General features: G+C 34.8%; 5 protein-coding genes across 10 annotated transcripts in view; 2 read left to right on the forward strand and 3 right to left on the reverse strand.

Moving 5' to 3' along the window:
- LOC137491106 (uncharacterized) overlaps positions 1–19,541 on the reverse strand; it is a 1,257,671-nt gene that overhangs the window by 743,848 nt on the left and 494,282 nt on the right. The gene's annotated exons all lie outside the window — the stretch shown is intronic.
- Positions 1–19,541, forward strand: part of LOC100329723 (uncharacterized) — a 399,138-nt gene that overhangs the window by 318,378 nt on the left and 61,219 nt on the right. The window lies entirely within an intron of this gene.
- The window catches only part of LOC137491131 (uncharacterized), a 246,822-nt gene that overhangs the window by 107,943 nt on the left and 119,338 nt on the right, over positions 1–19,541 (reverse strand). The window lies entirely within an intron of this gene.
- On the reverse strand, positions 990–8,154 carry LOC137489693 (uncharacterized). Of its 2 annotated transcripts, none has more exons than XM_073948795.1 (3): positions 8,099–8,154; positions 7,616–7,765; positions 990–4,247 (listed from the first exon to the last, which is right to left on the reverse strand). In XM_073948795.1, the coding sequence occupies exons 2-3, from the start codon at positions 7,698–7,700 to the stop codon at positions 3,274–3,276; spliced, it is 1,059 nt and encodes a 352-aa protein (XP_073804896.1). In that variant the 5' UTR covers positions 7,701–7,765; positions 8,099–8,154; the 3' UTR covers positions 990–3,273. The 2 variants fall into 2 exon arrangements, with proteins under 2 accessions (XP_073804896.1, XP_073804897.1); XM_073948796.1 differs by having other exon boundaries at positions 7,616–7,797.
- Positions 9,849–17,605, forward strand: LOC137489694 (uncharacterized). Of its 2 annotated transcripts, XM_073948730.1 has the most exons (4): positions 9,849–9,894; positions 11,942–12,091; positions 13,866–14,232; positions 15,217–17,605. In XM_073948730.1, exon 4 carries the CDS (start codon positions 15,372–15,374, stop codon positions 16,251–16,253), a length of 882 nt encoding a protein of 293 aa, XP_073804831.1. In that variant the 5' UTR covers positions 9,849–9,894; positions 11,942–12,091; positions 13,866–14,232; positions 15,217–15,371; the 3' UTR covers positions 16,254–17,605. The 2 variants fall into 2 exon arrangements, with proteins under 2 accessions (XP_073804831.1, XP_068073803.1); XM_068217702.2 differs by lacking the exon at positions 13,866–14,232.

Raw genomic sequence — 19,541 nt, forward strand, 5'->3', positions numbered from 1 at the left:
ACATCTAATGACTCGTTATCAAGACGACTCATTTGAAGCACTATGAGTCGACTTTTTTATAGATGAATCAACAGTTTTAAACATTTTACACTTACAGATTTAAGCCTCAGCTGGATATTTCACTTCACTTAGAGCTGTGTTACACACTACATGAAAGGGCATTTTCAAAAACCCATAATATGGGCTCTTCAACAAAATAAATACACTATTTAAATAAAATGTGCAATAAAATAGAAATCAACAAGTGAAATAGAAGAAACTGTAGAACTATTATGGTTATAAACTATATAAATACACACACATGTAAGAGTCCATCTATTAGTCCCATGACGGAGCTAACAGCATGGGTGAAGGTTAAATGTAAACCTTTAAGCACATGTGAAAAGAAATATTTTTGTTCGTTATAATTTATTTTAATTTGTTTCTAGCTCTGAATTTTAATCTGACTCCAATTTATAATAATTTTAGATTTAGATTCATCTAATTCAAGCTGATTACCTTATAGGTTGTGATTAGGTCTAATTTAGATTGATTAACCTAATAAATCCTTATATTCAATTAATGTTTCATCGTTTACTCAAAGTCGCTTAGAGTCAGTATGCTGGCCAGTTTCATCTGCTCACGGACATATCTTCTCCAGTTCCGATTCTTAGCAGATAAGCTAATTTCCTTTAAGTAATAATAGGCCACCCCATGCTTGTTCATACTTAAAGAAAGTTTGATTTAGCTCCTAGATTATATCATACCCCTAGATGATATCATCAGTGATTGTCAGAAATCAACAGGTCTCTAATGCTGTGCCCATGCTCCATCCATTGAGCCTGAATGGATGACTAATCCTGGTTGTAGGCTGCGGAAACATCAGCCTAAACAATCTACTAGATTTAAATGATTTCAGGAGATATTAGAGTTAAACAAGAATTTTAAATTTATTTGTCAGAAAAAGATTTTCTATTGCAGTTCACATAATTAAACCAAATAAGCCAATCAAGATTGTACAACATAATTTACTTAAAGATACATTTAAGAGTTAAAGAGGAATACCTGACCATGTAGAAATACATTGCAGCATATAGGTCCTGATGCAGAGCTCAGAGACTCACAACCTGCAATGGGGTATCCTGACTACAGGATCACACGGACACTTCTGCATCCTTTGCCTAAATACTCAAATCATCATAAATTCAAGACAATAAAAGCTTCACCAAGACTCTTGCCTGGTCATGAGTTGACGCGAAGACCATTTTCCCTGGAGTGGAGCATCTGGCAAAGATCTTATTAAAGTAAAACCCAAATTAACTGATATAAAGGAGATTGCAAAATATTACAGTGAAAATTAAGACCACTTTACCAATCACACAGAGACATTTCAAATCACACCAAACATGAATATAAAGCCACAAGATACACCATATTAAAAACTTAAACATTCGGTGTGGAATGTGAGTGAGCTGCTCTGGTGGAGAAGGTAAAGTCCAGGGCAAAGAGGGGGGCTCAGGATGCATGATCGAGACAACCTGAACAACAGGTTTTCCAGCTGATCTTCTTCTCACATTGAAAAGTTTATTGTTTTAGTGCCTGACCATTCTCATGGTCTTGTCTCATGTGGAGTTCTATAACAGTTTGCAGATTTTAATATTATGGAGAGATATAGCCATCCTTACATTATTATGTGCATATCTGATCTTAAACTGTAGTTCTCCTGTACACTGCAACGAGAACCTAAGTCAATAATATTTATGTAAAACTGAATTTTGTTGCATCATATGATTATATTTTAAACTTCTCATAAAATCATCAAACAATGTGTACCTAAAAAGCATTTTGTAAAAAATAAAAAAGGTCTGTCCTATTGTCACTAAGTTATTTTTACTTTTTTTCTACTGGATATGTGGTTTATATCTAGTATATAACTATTGATTTGTCTATTTGCTGGCTTGCTATCAGAAAACAAACACTAAGCTAGGCGATAAATGAATTAAATTCTACAATTACAAGTGATTTGTAATTTGTTCATTTATACCCCATTTTTGTTTAATAATGTTTTTCTATGCAGACTTTATGTGTTGGTCTAATATGTGTATAAAGAAAGATTTTATTTGCATTTACTCATTTAGCAACTTTTATCCTGCAACCAACAACTAATGACAAAAGAAGAAACAGACTCAGCCTACCAAAAGTTCAGAGCTTGTGTTTTTAAATGCTAACAAACCTTAAGCCAAGTCCAACAAGTAAAGCCACACAGTATTGTTTTAAAGCTTATTTAATTATTATTATTATTTTTTTAAATGCACTGTTCTATTCTAAAGTCAAGTTGTTAAGTTCATTGGGCCCTGTGGCTTTTGTTTTTTATTTGTATAATTTTTCACTTGAATTGCTGTTTCATAAAGACATCTATTGTGAAGAGTTGCCATATTTGATGTAAAGCTTTTATGGCACTAACGTGTTATTTAATTTAAAGCTTACTTGTTTTTATTTATTATAAAGCCTAGCTTGATGTGCTTGATGTTTTTCTTTTGATTATTTTATTGTTGTGAAAAACTATTCACAAAGACAATTTGATTTATTAAATAACTCATCTCTTATGCTTTCTTTCATGTTATGTGACAAAAGAATGAATGACTCGGATAAACTAAAAGATTAATTAATTCGCTCATGCGCACATTGTGTAGTGTGAGACAAGATCAGTTCATTTTTCGAGTCCTCTATCGGGTCTGAGTTGTTCGTTCACCACGTGAAAGACTAAAGCCTAGCCAATTATATGCATTTAGAGCCAGAAAAAGAATTGATCTGTTCACCTCTCGAGTCCTCAGGTTTGAGTCATTCGTTCAAGTGATGACCGAACGACTCAAGAACCAGAAGACTCGAAAGGTGAACTAATTATCATGGCTCCTATCGGCTCAGACTGGGTACATTGGTTAAGTTTATATGTGACTGTCAGTGTAATGTGAACGCACCACTGACATTTGAAGACATGAAGAGGTGAGCAGGTAAACATTGAATTATTATTTTCTCATTCTTATAGTATTCTATTTATGACTTATTTGTTGTGTAATCAACCTTCTGGGCTAGTTGTAGATGTGTTTGGAAGCAGTTTGTAACATTTTAATACAATTTTGGCAGATTGAACCGAATGAACAAAATGACTCGAAAAAAGATTTGTACATCTCGATGAACGAGACTCAAAGATCCGAGTCAGTAAAATGATCCGAACTTCCCATCACTATTGAGTATGCGAAATTCTGTTGTACGCCGCTGCAAAAAGGGGCGGGATTAAACAAGATGATTAGACATGAATGGTTTCTCTCCAGTGTGGATCCTCATGTGTCGATGAAGGTTTGATGAAAAGTTAAAACTCTTCCCACACTGAGTGCATGTGAATGGTTTCTCTCCAGTGTGGATTCTCATGTGTTTATAAAGGTCTGATGAGCAGTTAAAACTTTTCCCACATTGAGTGCATTTGAATGGTTTCTCTCCAGTGTGGATTCTCATGTGTGTATAAAGGTTTGATGAGCAATTAAAACTCTTCTCACACTGAGTGCATGTGAATGGTTTCTCTCCAGTGTGAATCCTTATATGTTGATGAAGGTCTGATGAGCGGTTAAAACTTTTCCCACATTGAGTGCATTTGAATGGTTTCTCTCCAGTGTGGATCATCATGTGTCGATTAAGGTGTGATAAGTGGAAGAAACTCTTCCCACACTGAGGGCATGTGAATGGTTTCTTTCCAGTGTGGATCCTCATGTGTCGATGAAGGTTTGATGAAAAGTTAAAACTCTTCCCACACTGAGTGCATGTGAATGGTTTCTCTCCAGTGTGGATTCTCATGTGTGTATTAAGGTTTGATGAGCAGTTAAAACTCTTCCCACACTGAATGCATGTGAATGGTTTCTCTCCAGTGTGAATCCTCATATGTTGATGAAGGTCTGATGAGCGGTTAAAACTTTTCCCACATTGAGTGCATTTGAATGGTTTCTTTCTAGTGTGGATCCTCATGTGTATATTAAGGTTTGATGATTGGCTGAAACTCTTCCCACACTGAGTGCATGTGAATGGTTTCTCTCCAGTGTGGATCCTCATGTGAATCTTAAGATTGCCTTTTCTTCCAAAACTCTTTCCACACTGAGTGCAGGTGAAACGATTCTTGTCTCTCCTTTTCAAAATATCATCAGTCTGTAAATTAGTTTTTTCCTCAATTTTGACATGATGTTCCTCCTCTTTACTCCCCTCATACTCTTCAATTAGGTCTGAAAAAAAAAGAAAACACTAGTTGTTATCAAGTCTTAAAAACTCTCATCAAAAGCTGAAAAGTGAAAAGACACTGGAAACATTGGCTACACACACTGTAATTTTGATGCACAGTAAATGTAAAATAAATCAAATCATATTGTGTTTGGTCCATTAACGTGTAATTTATTTATTATTTAAGTAGATTCAATTTAATTAATCTTTATTTATTTAGTGCTTTTACAATGTAAATTGTTTCAAAGCCGCTTAACATAGAAGTTATAGTTTATGGATATGCACAAACTCTGCTGACATGGTTCCGGTAGAATATCAGTCAGGTTCTTTACGTCCGCATAGCGAGTTCTACAGCTAAATTTAATTTTGCGGCGAAACCTAAACGCATCAGAGGATGGCAAAGAAGGGAGATTTACTCTTAAATTGATGAGGATCTAGTGCCAGTGGATGTCCAGCATCTGGAACATCATTATTGTTCAGTACCAGAACCCAAAATAGTTTTTTAATACACCAGATCAGTCTGACAATCTCTGTGAAGAGGTGGAATGACTATAAGGAGACTGCTTCGATGCTGCTTTTATTGCTGTTATAAGGTTCTAAAGGTACAGTTAAAAAATAATGTACTAGAATTTACATCATTTAGAATGTAATAGGCAAATAACAGTCTGAAACAAACGTGTCAAGCGCAAGTATTTATATGAAAAACCTAATCAGAGTACCCGCAGTACCGATGGGTGTTACGGCCCTTGATTACTATATGAGGGGTGCCAAACACACCGTGTGAAGTACTGCTCATCAGCACCAATCACCTATTGTGCAGTTCTGTACACTGGAGACCTCTTTTGGTTACTGAAACAGCTTTAGCTATCAGTAATGAAGAAATTTCTACATTAGAAGCATTACCACCACACAGTGTTGGGCAGTAGCGTCGCTACAAGTAGTGACGCTACTAGCTTATCTACATTTCTCAGTAGTGTGGTGGTGGCGTCACTACTTTTTAAATTAAATAGCTTTTGTGTAGCGAAGCTATTATTTTAGTCAAGTAGCGTTCACACAAGTTACATTTACCAATCGCAGAACAATAAGTGACAGTACTGACATTCACGGAGCTGTGAGGCCGGTGTCCAGCCGATGAAACTAAATCCATAATGAGGCGAGAAAGACAATTTCTTTTTCTTCCTGTTTTATGGTGGTCAGGATTCTGTTTATCCAGAGTTAGAATGACCCAGGGTTAACAATTTTTTTTTTTTTGCATATCATCAGCATGCTGTAATCCATTTCTTAATCAGCAAAAGTCATTTTTAGACTAGTTTGTTGGCCAGTTGAAGTCAGTGCAATGCTAAATGTTATTGTTCCATTATAATTTGTTTGCTTTGCCTCATGTCATCCCACAGCAACATCATATAGTTTATAATAAATAATTATTTTAGTGTCCATTTCATTCAGCAGATTTCAAATTAGTGCATAGTGCATTAGTGAATAATTAAACCATTATGATAAATGGAGTTAAAATGACCTTTTTGAATATAAAGTGGAAAGTTGTATTGAGATGGATTGTTGGTGATTGTATGGGTTTCGGCCAGATTGGGTAGCAAAACATGATAAAAGGAAAATGAAGACTTGTTTAAAAAGATTTAGGACCTACAACACAATATTTCAGTAAATTTAGGACTTTTTAAAGCCTGAAATTTAGATTTTGGATTTTACGACATTTTAAGACCCAGCGGAAACCCTGTTTAAAATAGTCCTGGTAATTATTATAATAATGATGTAATTCTAACTCAAATACTATCTGTGAGAACTAGCAACAACTTCTAAAAACAACTTTAAACCCATAAAGTTGATCGAAAAAAGGGGAATTGTGATCAACGTGACATATGCAAGTGGAAAGTACTAAGCCAACACTCTCACTGTAATAGCAGATATCTTCTATGGCAGGGGTGTCCAAACTTTTTGGGCCGAGGGCCAGATGCAAAAAAAAAAATGGTGTCCCAGCCAAATTTTACATATATCACACAGACACGCATATATATATATATATATATATATATATATGGATGGATGGATGGATAGATGTGTGTGTGACTAGAAAGACTTAAGTTTTTAAAAAACTTGAATCTTCTCTGGGAAAATTACAGTTGCAACACTCATCCTTTATAAATTCTCCTTCAGTGAAGGGTTTCCTGTGCTGTGCGATCAGCTGAGCTACCTCATAACTAGTCAAACTGCAAAAAATGCTTTTCTTACTTAGATTTTTTGTTGTCTTGTTTTGAGTCTAAATATCTAAAAATTCTCCAAATAAATTGTCTTGTTTTGAGAAAATAAAATGCTAATATTTTCCTTAATATGCAATTCTTTCCTTAAAACAAGCAAACTAATCTGCCAATGGGGTAAGCAAAATAATCTTATGTCAAAAGAAAAAACAAGATTATTTTGCTTACCCCATTGGCAGATTATTTTAGCTTGTTTTAAGGAAAAACTCACTTAATATTGGCATATTATTTCTCAAAACAAATTAGAAAATTCTCCTTTATTTAAGATTTTTTAGATATTTGGACTTGAAACAAGACAAAAAATATAAATAAAAAAATTTTTTTGCAGTGCAGTGTAGAATTTTCTTGCACTTTAATAGCACAAAAAAACTGCTGTTGTTGAGCTGATATGGCGCTGCTAATTGTTTTACTTTCTGATCTCATTCGGCACCAGTGTAAGAGCTGAAGGCCTGATGCTTTGTTTCTGAATGTCTTTTAATATTATATTCCTTCATTACTGCAACTGATTTCTGGCAAATTAAACAGATACATTTCCCGCTGACCTCTGTGAACAAAAATTCTTTGCCCCAACGTGACTGAAACTTCTTGCACTGACTGTTGATTTTCCTTTTTCTTGGTGCGCCATGGCTCGCCAAAATGTGATTATCAATTATGTTTCCTTCAGTTTGGTTGGTGAGTTTTACTTCATAACAAGAAGTAATGCGTAGTTTGGACACCCCTGTTCTATGGGAATACTGTAAGTCTAAAATCCTCAGCTCAGTTAAACTTTTTTATTTATTTATTGTTTTTATTTATTTTATATAGTGCCAGTGCTTAAGGACACTTTACAAACAGTAGGAGAACAAGAAAAGCAATAACCTTAAGAAGGTAGAGAAAATGGGAGACTAATAATACATAAAATGAATGACAAAAGACATGAGAAGAAGTAACGAAAGAAACTCATTCCTGTCTTTCAATGAGTGCTTATGCGAATTAAGGAGAACTAGGCAGCACACATTTAGAACTGCAAGATGGATTAAATTAGTGTTCTTATTATTAAAATATATCTGAATGAGGATCAAATGACTCAAATGAGTTGGTCTTTGAGAATGAAAACCAACCTGTTTGTTCCTGCAGATCTTCCTGTTTGACTGTGAATGTTTCTTCAATCTTCACATCTTCACTCTCCTCTTTAATAAACGCCATCTTTATAACAGTGTGGATATCAGTCGCTTCAGCAGGAGTTTTACTCTGCGTTTGGACACTTTATTCTGTTTAAAATTAACAAAACAATAAAAATGTCCTGTTTAAAACAAAACAAAACAAAATAACTTCTCTTCAATACTTGCTTCAACAGTTTCTTTATATGAGAGTAATTAACAAAAAGAAATCAGGTAAAGGAAAAGGTAATTAAAATATGTATTACACACATTTCTGTTAACTTATTCAAACAATAGACCTTCATTACTGTGAGTAAAATAGTACTACGTTGTATAAAGGGTTAAATAATATTGTAAACAGCAGGTTCATAATTTAGCATTGGATGAAAATCCTGAAACTTTATTCAATCAGTTTATATTTCTGTAAAAGTTTTAAACACAAACCTTTCTCCAGTTGAATTCCAGCGCAGGAGCGGCGCAGCCTTATGACGTCACACACCACGCCAAAATAAAAGTCTTTTTTGTTTAGATTTTTTTGCCACTTACTGTTGCAGTCATGACTTATTGATACATTTCTCCCTCGTTTTCCACTTTCTACTATATCTGCTCTCTCTCTCTCTCTCTCTCTCTCTCTCTCTCTCTCTATCACACACACAGCGAGAGAGGCACAGATAAACAGTATTTGAAGTTGATCAAAACCTTTAATCTAAACTTTTTAAAGACAATTTTGAAAAACTTTTTTTAATCCACTTTATGATGACTTGCAGGTCTAAAACACATTACTATTAATATCCAAATTTCATCCTTGTAATTATGACATCTACTTTCCTATTTCTACAACTTCATAGGCTATATTTAGGGTTTTAGTGCAGTCTAGGCACTCAGGCATTGTCTGCCACCTGTTGTAATCCCCTGAGAACTTTGCTCATCTTCAGAACACAAATGATGACACTTTAGATGAAATCTGAGAGTCCCGAGATGCTTAAAGTCCAGAAAAGTAACCAAAAATAAGTGGTTCAATTGTAATGGAGCCCCATCCTTTAAATGTCCATATAATGAAGCTCATTGACTGTTTGAAATAAAACTACAGTCCTGAGTATTTGTACATTTATGGGAAGATCTGTAATCTAATTATTTACCTTAATCTGAAAAAATAAAACAGTGTTATTAAGGTGTTTAACTTGAGTTGCTTCCAACATTTCCTTCACTCCTCCAGTACAATGAACAATGTAAAGATTTAAATTCATTAGCAAATTTAGTTTAATTTGAATAGAAGTAAAGTTGGTTTTATATTCAGATATTCAGACATTCTCCTTAATAATATCATTTCAGAAAAGTATTCATTGCAAACTCTAAATAGCAAAATCATATTAGCAGCAAATGACTATCAAAGTACAACATTGTTCACAGTCAAATAAACAGTGTTAATGCTGTTTTCAAGTCATACTGCATGCAAATTCCGATCGAATATTCAAAGTAACATGGTAAACAATATAGAGACTTCTAAATGAACGAATGTGTGAATATAAAACCAACTTTACCTCTATTAATTTGAAGGACAATAAGTGTTTATTTTCCCATTCATTTGCATAATGATAAAAGCTAATTGACAATAGAATTAGGTGGCTCAATAGTTTGCAGTATTAGTGAAAACAGAAGTTGAATACTTGAAAACTTTTACAACCCTTTTATATAAACCCTTTAATATTTCTTGTTGTACCTGTTGTTTTTCAAATGTTCCTCCGTGTTTAGTTTATTTATTTATCACACTGCAATAAAAATATACTTATTACTTTGAGTTTGTCACAGGGTTTTGACACAATTTGAGGTTTGTTTGCTGCTTTACTGTTTGCATGTTATTTGTAAAAAGTGCAGGAGCTTGACCAACATTTATTTCTTACTGCCAATTCTTAATACAACAACCGTGGTTAAATCAAAAATCTTTATTTATTTATTTTTTAATGCTGATGTCTCACTTAAAAGTTTTTTTTTTTTCAAAATTGTCTTTAAAATCATATTAAAGGTTATTTTGATCAACTTCACATACTGAATATCTGTGTGTTTGTGTGTGTAAGAGAGAGCGAGCAAGTGAAAAGTGAAAAACGATGGAGAAATGTATCAATTCATGACTGCAACAGTAAGTGGCAAAAAAGATAAACAAAAAAATGACTTTTATTTTGGCGTGTCGTGTGACGTCATAAGGCTGCACCGCTCCTGCGCTGTGTTTCAACTGGAGAAAGGTTTGTTTTAAAACTTCTACACAGATATAAAGCGATTGATTGTGGACAACATGTTTTTTCAGATGCATCAAAAAATCCAGATAATGACCAGCTATGAAAAGCATATGTAATTCCAAATAGAAAAATAAATTAAGGATTTCAAACAAATTATCAGTATACACAGGGGAAACGTTGGCAATAAGTTTAGCTGTACAATGGGTGAAAGATCTGGGAATAAAGGAAGTTTATAGAGGTAAAGTTGGTTTTATATTCACACATTCGGACTTTCCCCTTAATAATATAATTTCTTTAAAGTATTATTTGCAAACTCTAAATAGTGAAATCATATTAGCACTCAATGACTATCAAAGTACAACATTGTTCACAGTCAAATAAACAGTGTTAATGTTTTCAAGTCACACTTGCATGCTAATTCCTATCGAATATTCAAAGTAACATGGTAAACAATATAGAGACTTCTAAATGAATGAATGTGGGAATATAAAACCAACTTTACCTCCATGGAAGTTTCCGTTTGCTCAGATTGTATTTCTGCTCTTTTAAGCATTGAAGCAAAACACTCAGACTGTAGGCAAGATTTGGTTATCGAAATATTACAAGAGTTGTATAAATTCAAAGGAGAAAAAGTTAAGGTAGTGTTCCTGATAGAGGTAAAGTTGGTTTTATATTCACACATTCATTCATTTAGAAGTCTCTATGTTGTTTACCATGTTACTTTGAATATTTGATCTGACTTAGCATGCAACTATGACTTGAAAACAACATTAACACTCTTTATTTGACTGTGAACAATGTTGTACTTTGATAGTGATTTCGCTGTTTAGATTAGGCAAATAATACCTTTAAGAAATTATATTATTAAGGGGAAAGCCTGAATGTGCGGATATAAAACCAACTTTACCTCTATGTGTTCATGTGGGTGCCGGCTCATGTGGGATTAAAAGAAAATGAATCAGCAGATAAAATGGCAAAGCAAGCTACGATGGAAGAGAATATAGGAATGGAAGTGAATTAAAGTAGAAGTGAAGTTAAAGCAATAATAAAGAAACAAATAATGGGGAAATGGCAGCACCAATGGGAAGCAGGAAAGAATGGAAGGCAAATGTACAATATTCAGCCAAAAGTGGGTAAAGGGAGGCACTCGAGTGGAGAAAGGATAGAGGATACTATATTACCCAGACTAAGAATTGGGCATACTGGACTTAACAGTACAATGAAGTTAATGGCAAAGCACAGAACAGGTCTATGAGTGTGGGAAAAATTAATCTCAACATGTGATCATGCATTGTGAGCGGTATAATGAAGAAAGAAGAACGTTATTGGAAGAAGTCAAGAAAGAAGGAAATTATTAGTTTACATTGAAATTTGTATTAAAACCCAGATGTAGGAAGGCATATTAAGTACACTGCATTGTTTAGATTTTTGAAAGACACAGGACTGATTAATAAGATATGATCATTAGAATTATTTTAATGTAAAATTATAAAGTTTAAGGCAGGGATGGAGGGAGTTATTTTCTGAACCGACATAGTGGGAGGAGTGAACAGAAGTCAGAAGAGCTGGAGACGCAGAGCTGGCGGATGCGAAGTCTCTCACTAGGTTAGGGGAAAAGATTATGGGAACAGAGTGGAGTCTCTAAATCAGGTTATAGGAAGGTGGCGGTAATGCACAAGAACTGATGCGATCCGCCAAATAAAAACGAAAGAAGAAGATAAAGAACCCAATTTATTTTAACTCTTTATACAACATAGTACTATTTTACTCAGAGGAATGGGGGCTATTGTTTGAATAAAGTAACAGAAATGTGTGTAATAAGTGTTTTAATAAAGGTTTAATTGATTAAATAGCATAATGTCATTCCATTCTAAGTGTACAACACTATAAGAAATGGAGTACTCGTTTTAATCAGCTCATTTGTGGCTATTGTTTCTTGCTCTGGCTCACCTGATTTCTTTTTTGTAATCACTCTCATATAAAGAAACTGTTAAAGCAAGTGTTGAAGAGAAGTTATTTTGTTTCTGTTTATTGTTTTGTTCATTTTAAACAGGATAAAGTGTCCAAACACAGAGAAAAACTCCCGCTGAAGCGACTGATCTCCAAACTGTTATAAAGATGGCGTTTATTAAAGAGGAGAGTGAAGATGTGAAGATTGAAGAAACATTCACAGTCAAACAGGAAGATCTGCAGGAACAAACAGGTTGGTTTTCATTCTCAAAGACCAACTCAGTCATTTGATCCTCATTCAGATATATTTTAATAATAAGAATACTAAATTAAATCCATCTTGCAGCCCTGAGTGTGATGTCTATTTTTTTTTTGCAGTTTTTTTTCAACATCTGACTTATATTGTTAAAAGCCTAATATAATAATATATATTTTTTTCCATAATATTTTTATTTTTTGTTTTCAGTTTGTACACATTGAAATACAACATTTTACAAACATTTTTTACAACAATAACCTTGTGGCAAAAGAACAAACAAACAAACAAATAAAATAAAACTAATTTTGTCATTAATGGTAATCTATTCAAACATGACAATTATAATCATACTGAGTACTAGGTACAGCAAATATTAGAGCACATGCACAATTAATCGAAAAAAGATCGCGATCTCGATTCGAACCCCTAGACGATCTTAATCCAGCATTTCTACGATTCTGCCAATCATTTTTTCAAGTTTTCTCCTGTGTGAGTTTAGAGTGCGCCTCCGCTTTTTTAGTTTATTCATGACAATTTGCTTTTGTAAAGGTGTAGAGGACATTATTTGGAAGACCTTTACAGAACATTCAGAACAATCTCAGAATGTTTAGGGGACCCAATTAGTTTTGTGTTTCTCTTCTCTGCTTATTAACAGCAGATGTTCATCATCAGTGCTCAATCATCACTTAAATAACCCCATCATTGTCTCATTAACTTTAACTCTGCAGCTGAGTAAATTTTGCTCAATCTAGAGAGGGACCAAATATTCTCTGAACTGAGAAAATTTTACTTTAAGGACTTTTCTGTGTAACCATTACTATAAAATAAATATTCAACACAAATGTCAATTACCAGTAAGAAAAGAAACTGTTGGATAAGTCAGGAACAATTGTATAAAATATCCGAGTGCTTTTAAGGACTAAACTTACTTGAAATTGGCGAAAGCAGCCGCATGAGCAGCTTTGTTGACAGGCAGAATGAGTGCCGTTGTTTAGGGATTAGGGAGTCGACTCTCTAGTGATCAGCGGTAAAGCCAGGAATTTGTGGAAATTAATTTCCAATATAAACAAATGCTGCAGAGTTACCACTAAACTCTGACCCTTTTCTTAAGCTCATCAGAAAGTGGCAATTGAGACCGTGACCATCTGTCTTTTGTTTATCTGAAAGACAAAGGTGTTAAGAGCCCAGAACTTGCTTCTTGATCTAATCAACTTTTGACATCGTCTCAAACTCAGAGATACACATGGATCAGTAAACTTGCATTTCACAAAAGAGACACAAATGGAAAATTTCACTTCATATACCTGTATATTCAAATGATCATGTATATATTTAATATGCACTGCTTGAAATACTTTACTGTATGAAACTTTGCTTATTAAGGTTTATATATGAATGCTTGGGTAAAGATCAACATTACATAGTGATGTTTAGACTCTATCTATTGCAAATAATGCCTTGGGTAAATTAGAGGTGGTTTGGAAAGTGAATTATGCATAGGAAAATATTTAAGACTCTTAAATATTATCATAGTTAACCAGTGGACTATGACTATGACAATCCCGCCTTCCAGAGAAAGTATTAAAGACATTGTCTTAAACAAAGAAGGCCTGTAAAAAGTCTGTTAAGTGTGGGTCCTAAAGAGTGTGTCCTAAAAGGTGGTCGAAGAGTGGTCAAAGTGTGGTTCATGGTGGTTTGTAGGGTTTTGTCCTAGACATCAGACCTTTTGCTGCGTGTTCCAGCAAAGATTTGGTAATTGGATTCACAGTGCTTTTTCCAAGGCGTCTGAACCATCGCATCAAGGCCACCACCTCCAAAAATCTGCGTGTCCCAGATTTCCAGGAACTCTACCTTCAAAAAAACGGCATCGGCGTGTTCCCAGCATCGAACCACCACCTCCAGAAATCTCCAATTTCTGCGTGTTCCAGAAGATACAGAATTTCTACGCTCAAGGATAAAGACGTCGGCGTGTTCCCGACATCGAACCACCACTTCTAGAAATCTCCAGTCTGCGTGTTCCAGAAACTACAGATTTCTTCCACTCAAAGCTCAAGAGACCCAAGTCTGCTCGTTTCATGCTTCAAGATCTGCAGGAAGATCCAACTTCTTCCATCCACTGCATCAAAGGCAGAAACGTAAATATTCCACTTTCCAACCCTTTAAATTAGACCTTTGCATAGTGTGTTTCAGTATAAAATATTCTAATTAATTAGATGTTTAAAACTGATATTCTTTAATAACAAAAACTTGCTCAGTTCTTTGTTATTGTAAAATAAGGTTTACCTTACATTAACTTAATCACCTTCATCACTCGCCTATGCACTTCATTTATTGTACATTTAGTAATTGTAGTTACCCTTGATTACTATTTTGTTAATAAATACACCTTTATTACAATTGTGTTTTCCTTGTGTTGATAATACAGAAAAAGGCTCTACAAGTCAAACGATCTCATTATCCTTCAGATTTGGCCAGATAATAAACTCCTCATTTGTATAATTTAACTAACAATATTTTATTGTTAATTATTTTGACAGTGGAAAGCTGTCTGGTGCCCCGTTTAAAAGGAGTTATTTATCTGTTATTTCTACATATTTGGTGCCCTGTGTATAAAATATCATAATTAATATCAATACCTAAATATTGATTTTAATATTTGATAAATCCAATTATCACTACAACTCCAAAAGTGTCGAACAGTTCAGTCAACTTCTCTTTCTTCCACACACCACATAATGCTGCCCACTTCAACTCTCTTCCTCTTTCTTTTTTTTTCAAATCTGTGTCTTATCAATATGACCAAAATGACTTTTATAATCAATTATGTAAGAAACTCTGAAAACTGGACTGACACTGTTTAAATTTACTATAACTTCTATGGTAAGTGGCTTTGGCACACTTTACATTGTAAAAGCACTAGATACATAAAGATCATTAAATTGATTTTGCTTAAATGTGTGCAAGGGACCAAACAAAATATGATCTGATTTATTTTAGATTTAATGGGCATCAAATTTACAGTGTGTAGCCAATGTTTCCAGTGTCTTTTCACTTTTCAGCTTTTGATGAGAGTTTTAAAGACTTAATGAAAACGAATGTTTTATTTTTTTTTTTTTCAGACCTAATTGAAGAGAATGAGGAGAATAAAGAGGAGGAACATAGTGTCAAAATTGAGGAAAAAACTCATTTACACACTGATGGTATTTTGAAAAGGAGAGACACCTGCACTCAGTGTGGAAAATGTTTCAGCCGATCATCATCCCTTAATAAACACATGAGGATCCACACTGGAGGGAAACCATATACTTGCACTCAGTGTGGGAAGACTTTTAACAGCTCATCACTACTTAATCAACACATGAGGATCCACACTGGAGAGAAACCATTCACATGCACTCAGTGTGGAAAGAGTTTTAACTGCTTATCACACTTTAATCTACACATGAGGATCCACACTGGAGAGAAACCATTCACATGCACTCAGTGTGGGAAGAGTTTCAGCCAATCATCTTCCCTTAATCAACACATGAGGATCCACAACGGAAATAAACCATTCACATGCACTCAGTGTGGGAAAAGTTTTAAAAGCTCATCACACCTTATTCGACACATGAGGATCCACACTGGAGAGAAACCATACACTTGCACTCAGTGTGAGAAGAGTTTTAACTGCTCATCACTACTTAATCAACACATGAGGATCCACACTGGAGAGAAACCATTCACATGCACTCAATGTGGGAAGAGTTTCAACCAATCATCACAACTTAATCAACACATGAGAATCCACACTGGAGAGAGACCATTCACATGCACACAGTGTGGGAAGAGTTTCAGCTGCTCATCACACCTTAATCAACACATGAGGATCCACACTGGAGAGAAACCATTCACATGCACTCAGTGTGGGAAGAGTTTCAGCCAATCATCACACCTTAATCACCACATGAGAATACACTCTGGAGAGAAACCATTCACATGCACACAGTGTGGGAGGAGTTTCAGCTGCTCATCACACCTTAATCAACACATGAGGATCCACACTGGAGAGAAACCATTTACATGCACTCAGTGTGGGAAAAGTTTCACTCGATCATCATCCCTTAATCTACACATATTAACCCACACTAGAGAGAAATCATTCATTTGTACTTAAGCAAGAGAATGGTCCCGTTTTCCCCATGCATAGAAGTAAATACAAAAGTTTAGTATCATTTTAAAGAAAACCCTTTAAAATTACATTTAATACTGTTGACAAGTACAATTATTGTTTATATTGTCTGTGTTAAAATAAACACACAAAAAAATTGCTTTTTATATAAACTGAAGTTTGAAAATGTGTAACTCAGGCCTTGAGTGCTCCAGCACCCTGGAACCAATTTCATTTCTTTCCAGTAGGTGTCGGTAAACACACAAAAAAGGAAATTTCTCTCTTTAATAATACATGCAAGAGTAATTCTATTCCAACTGCAAGAAGGAAACATGCCAAAAAATGTATTTCTGCCTACCTAATTTTGTAGTCTCCCCATACCCACATACAATACAATAAATGCAATATCTTATTGTCATTTTAAAGAAAATACTTTGAAATTACAAAAAAAAAACTGCTATAGGTGATACATATTATTATTATTATATATATTGTTGATCTTATGATGAACCACCTCAACACAAACCGCTTTTAGTTTTTTTTTTTTGGTTCTAAAGCCAGCCTTAGTGCATTACTCCGGCCCTGTGTGCTCTATCAAACCGAGGCCAGTTTTGTTTGTTACCAGCATGTCAGGAGGCACTGTAAAAAAATAATTTTGTCTTTATCATGTAGTTTGCAAGAATTATTTTAGTTCAACCTGTAAGAGTTGAAATATTGCAAATATTCTGATATCTTTGACAATTCAAAACATGAGCTGAAAACAGAGACTGGTGACTCCAAAACCCAGCAGGTGGGAATGCGGGAAAAACCAGTTCCTGCTGCATTTGCATCTGAGTCTGCTGAAACTCAGCTTCATCCACCCCATCTCACACATATGGTCATTTCAATGTTTAAATGTTCTAGATTAACCAAACTCACTTTAACTATCATGTATGATATCATTTGAAATGTCTCAGTGCGATTGGTACAATGGTCTCATTCTCTCAGAAATAGACATTATCAAAACAATAAATATATAACTTCAGGCATCTTTTGAACCACTGTGAAGGGTGTGACTTTTCCACAGGCAGCACTAAGTGTGAATGCCTTTTGTTTTACACACACCCCCTTCCTTGAGGGAATTCTTGGATTATTTAAGGTAAGGTTTGAGAAAGGCTCAGGGCGATTCTGCCTAACCAGATCAGCCCATAACCTGGAGCCTGCTCCATCTTATGTATATTTCAAAGTCAGGATATGCATCTTTTCATCTTGGATTCGTCTGTGATAATTTGATGTGTTGTATTGATCATTTATGAATTGACTGATTGAAATTGGCATAATACATTTACCTGACTAATAAATTGTTATGTTTTGAATTATTCAAGCAGAGTTTGTGTTATTATCTCTAGTAGATTGTGGTAATTTCATAGCACCAAAAGCCCCTGTTCAGGTTAGTAGCGGACTAGAACACGGTAGACGGAGCATTGCGGCACGCTATACGATGTCTCTAGAGCTCCGACTAACACATTGGCATTAATTCATGTATACTTAGGCTGTAAAAGGATATCTAAGGGGATAGTCCTTCACCTGATAAACTTATAATTCTTTTTAGATAGTATAGTGATTATTCGAAGTTACTAATAGTTTAAGTACGACTGGTCTGCTTAATTCTATAGTAATAATCATTATATGACTAAATAGCTCTGTTTGATTTAGGAGGTAGCAGACCTATGGGGACCGCATAAAAAATATCCTAATCTGAGTAAGTAGGGTTCTGCCTTTTTAGGATAGCGGTCAATCGCCACTGTTTAATGACCAAGACTGACATGCTTGTGTTTAAGAAATTGTATACTCGGCCGGTATAAGATTCAGGATGTTATAGGAATCCCAATGAACGAGAATAACATAAAATGATGAACCGAAGAGAATATTCAATCATAATCTAAATTAATGTGAACGGAAACAAAATAACCTTCTCAATGTTTTGTAATTGGAGTCAGATAAAACGAGGATAAATATATTAATATTCTAAACCACCTCATACTAAAATTGGAGTCAGATATGAGCTAAGTTTAATATAAATCAACATTGTGCACTGGAAAGGCCGAACATGCAGTGAACCTTCATCCACCAGTGGATACCGTCATTGGACCGACTGGCTGGACCTTACAAAATAACCAAAAGGTGGGAAAACACAACTTTTCTGTAATTCAAATCACCAAGTTTCCTACCTGTCAAAAGTGAAAATCAAGATATTACAAGGCTTATTATCTCAAAAGTCATAATTTTACTTATTTATAACCACATCAAAATCATAACACTATATCAAAAAAGCAAATGGCACAGTAGTACTTTTTTTCCCTTGATCCGGTTTTTCTAAAACATAATTTGTTCTGACAAAAATCTTCTTTTAGGGTTCCTTTCCTTTTTTAGAAGCCATTTTTAGAGTTTTGAACAAACCTGTATACCTGTATAACAAACCTGCGCTGTTATATGGAGAGTCTGACCTATGTGTTTGTTTACGCACAGCTTTGTGCGTGGGGGAGAGCCCACCTCTTCCCATTTATTCGGCAGTATCTCCGCCACTGATTGGCCGATCTCATGTCGCGATGTATCAACATAAAACTGAGTGTGTCGCCTTTTCAATGATATATATATAACTTCTAGATGGGCCGACGCTATCTCGAATTTTGGAATATCATGTCCCAAATTTGTTGCGGTTGATACTTACAAGCAGGGGATTACCCCACCCAGCACGACACGTTATTTCAACGTCGTTTATTGGGCTAAATCAAGTCGGCCCGTCATAGACTTCATTTAGTCCAAATATCGACATCGAAAATTAATCTGTATTTGGTCCGTTGGATTTGGTCCAGACATAGACCAAATATCGTCGTGGTCTTTGTTTTGCCCGTTGGATCTGGTTCACATTTAGCCCAGTATTAGACTTGAACATATGGTCATGAAGAATTACATGAGTTCCTCACAAAATGTTTTACATCTTTTGCTTTCTTTCCAGTCCAATGTAGAAAGCCAAATATATTTATATGAATAGCGGTTTCGTGCCATTTACATTTAATTTATGCCAAACAAATTACGACGTTACAGCAGTTAACTCCTTCAGTATGTTCCCTGCTGCTTCATGCACTGATGCAAATTCTTTTCAGGTAAGTCGATTTGTTGATAAAGCAAAAGATTCCTACAAACATTGTAACAAATAATGTAAATTAACATTTTAAGTCCATCAGCGTAAAAAATAGATTTAATAAAATTGCAATACACTTCATAATGCCTTTTTGTTTATGCTTTAATCTA

Source organism: Danio rerio, chromosome 4 (assembly GCF_049306965.1).
Source record: "Danio rerio strain Tuebingen ecotype United States chromosome 4, GRCz12tu, whole genome shotgun sequence".
In the NCBI taxonomy this organism is placed as follows: Eukaryota; Metazoa; Chordata; class Actinopteri; order Cypriniformes; family Danionidae; genus Danio; species Danio rerio.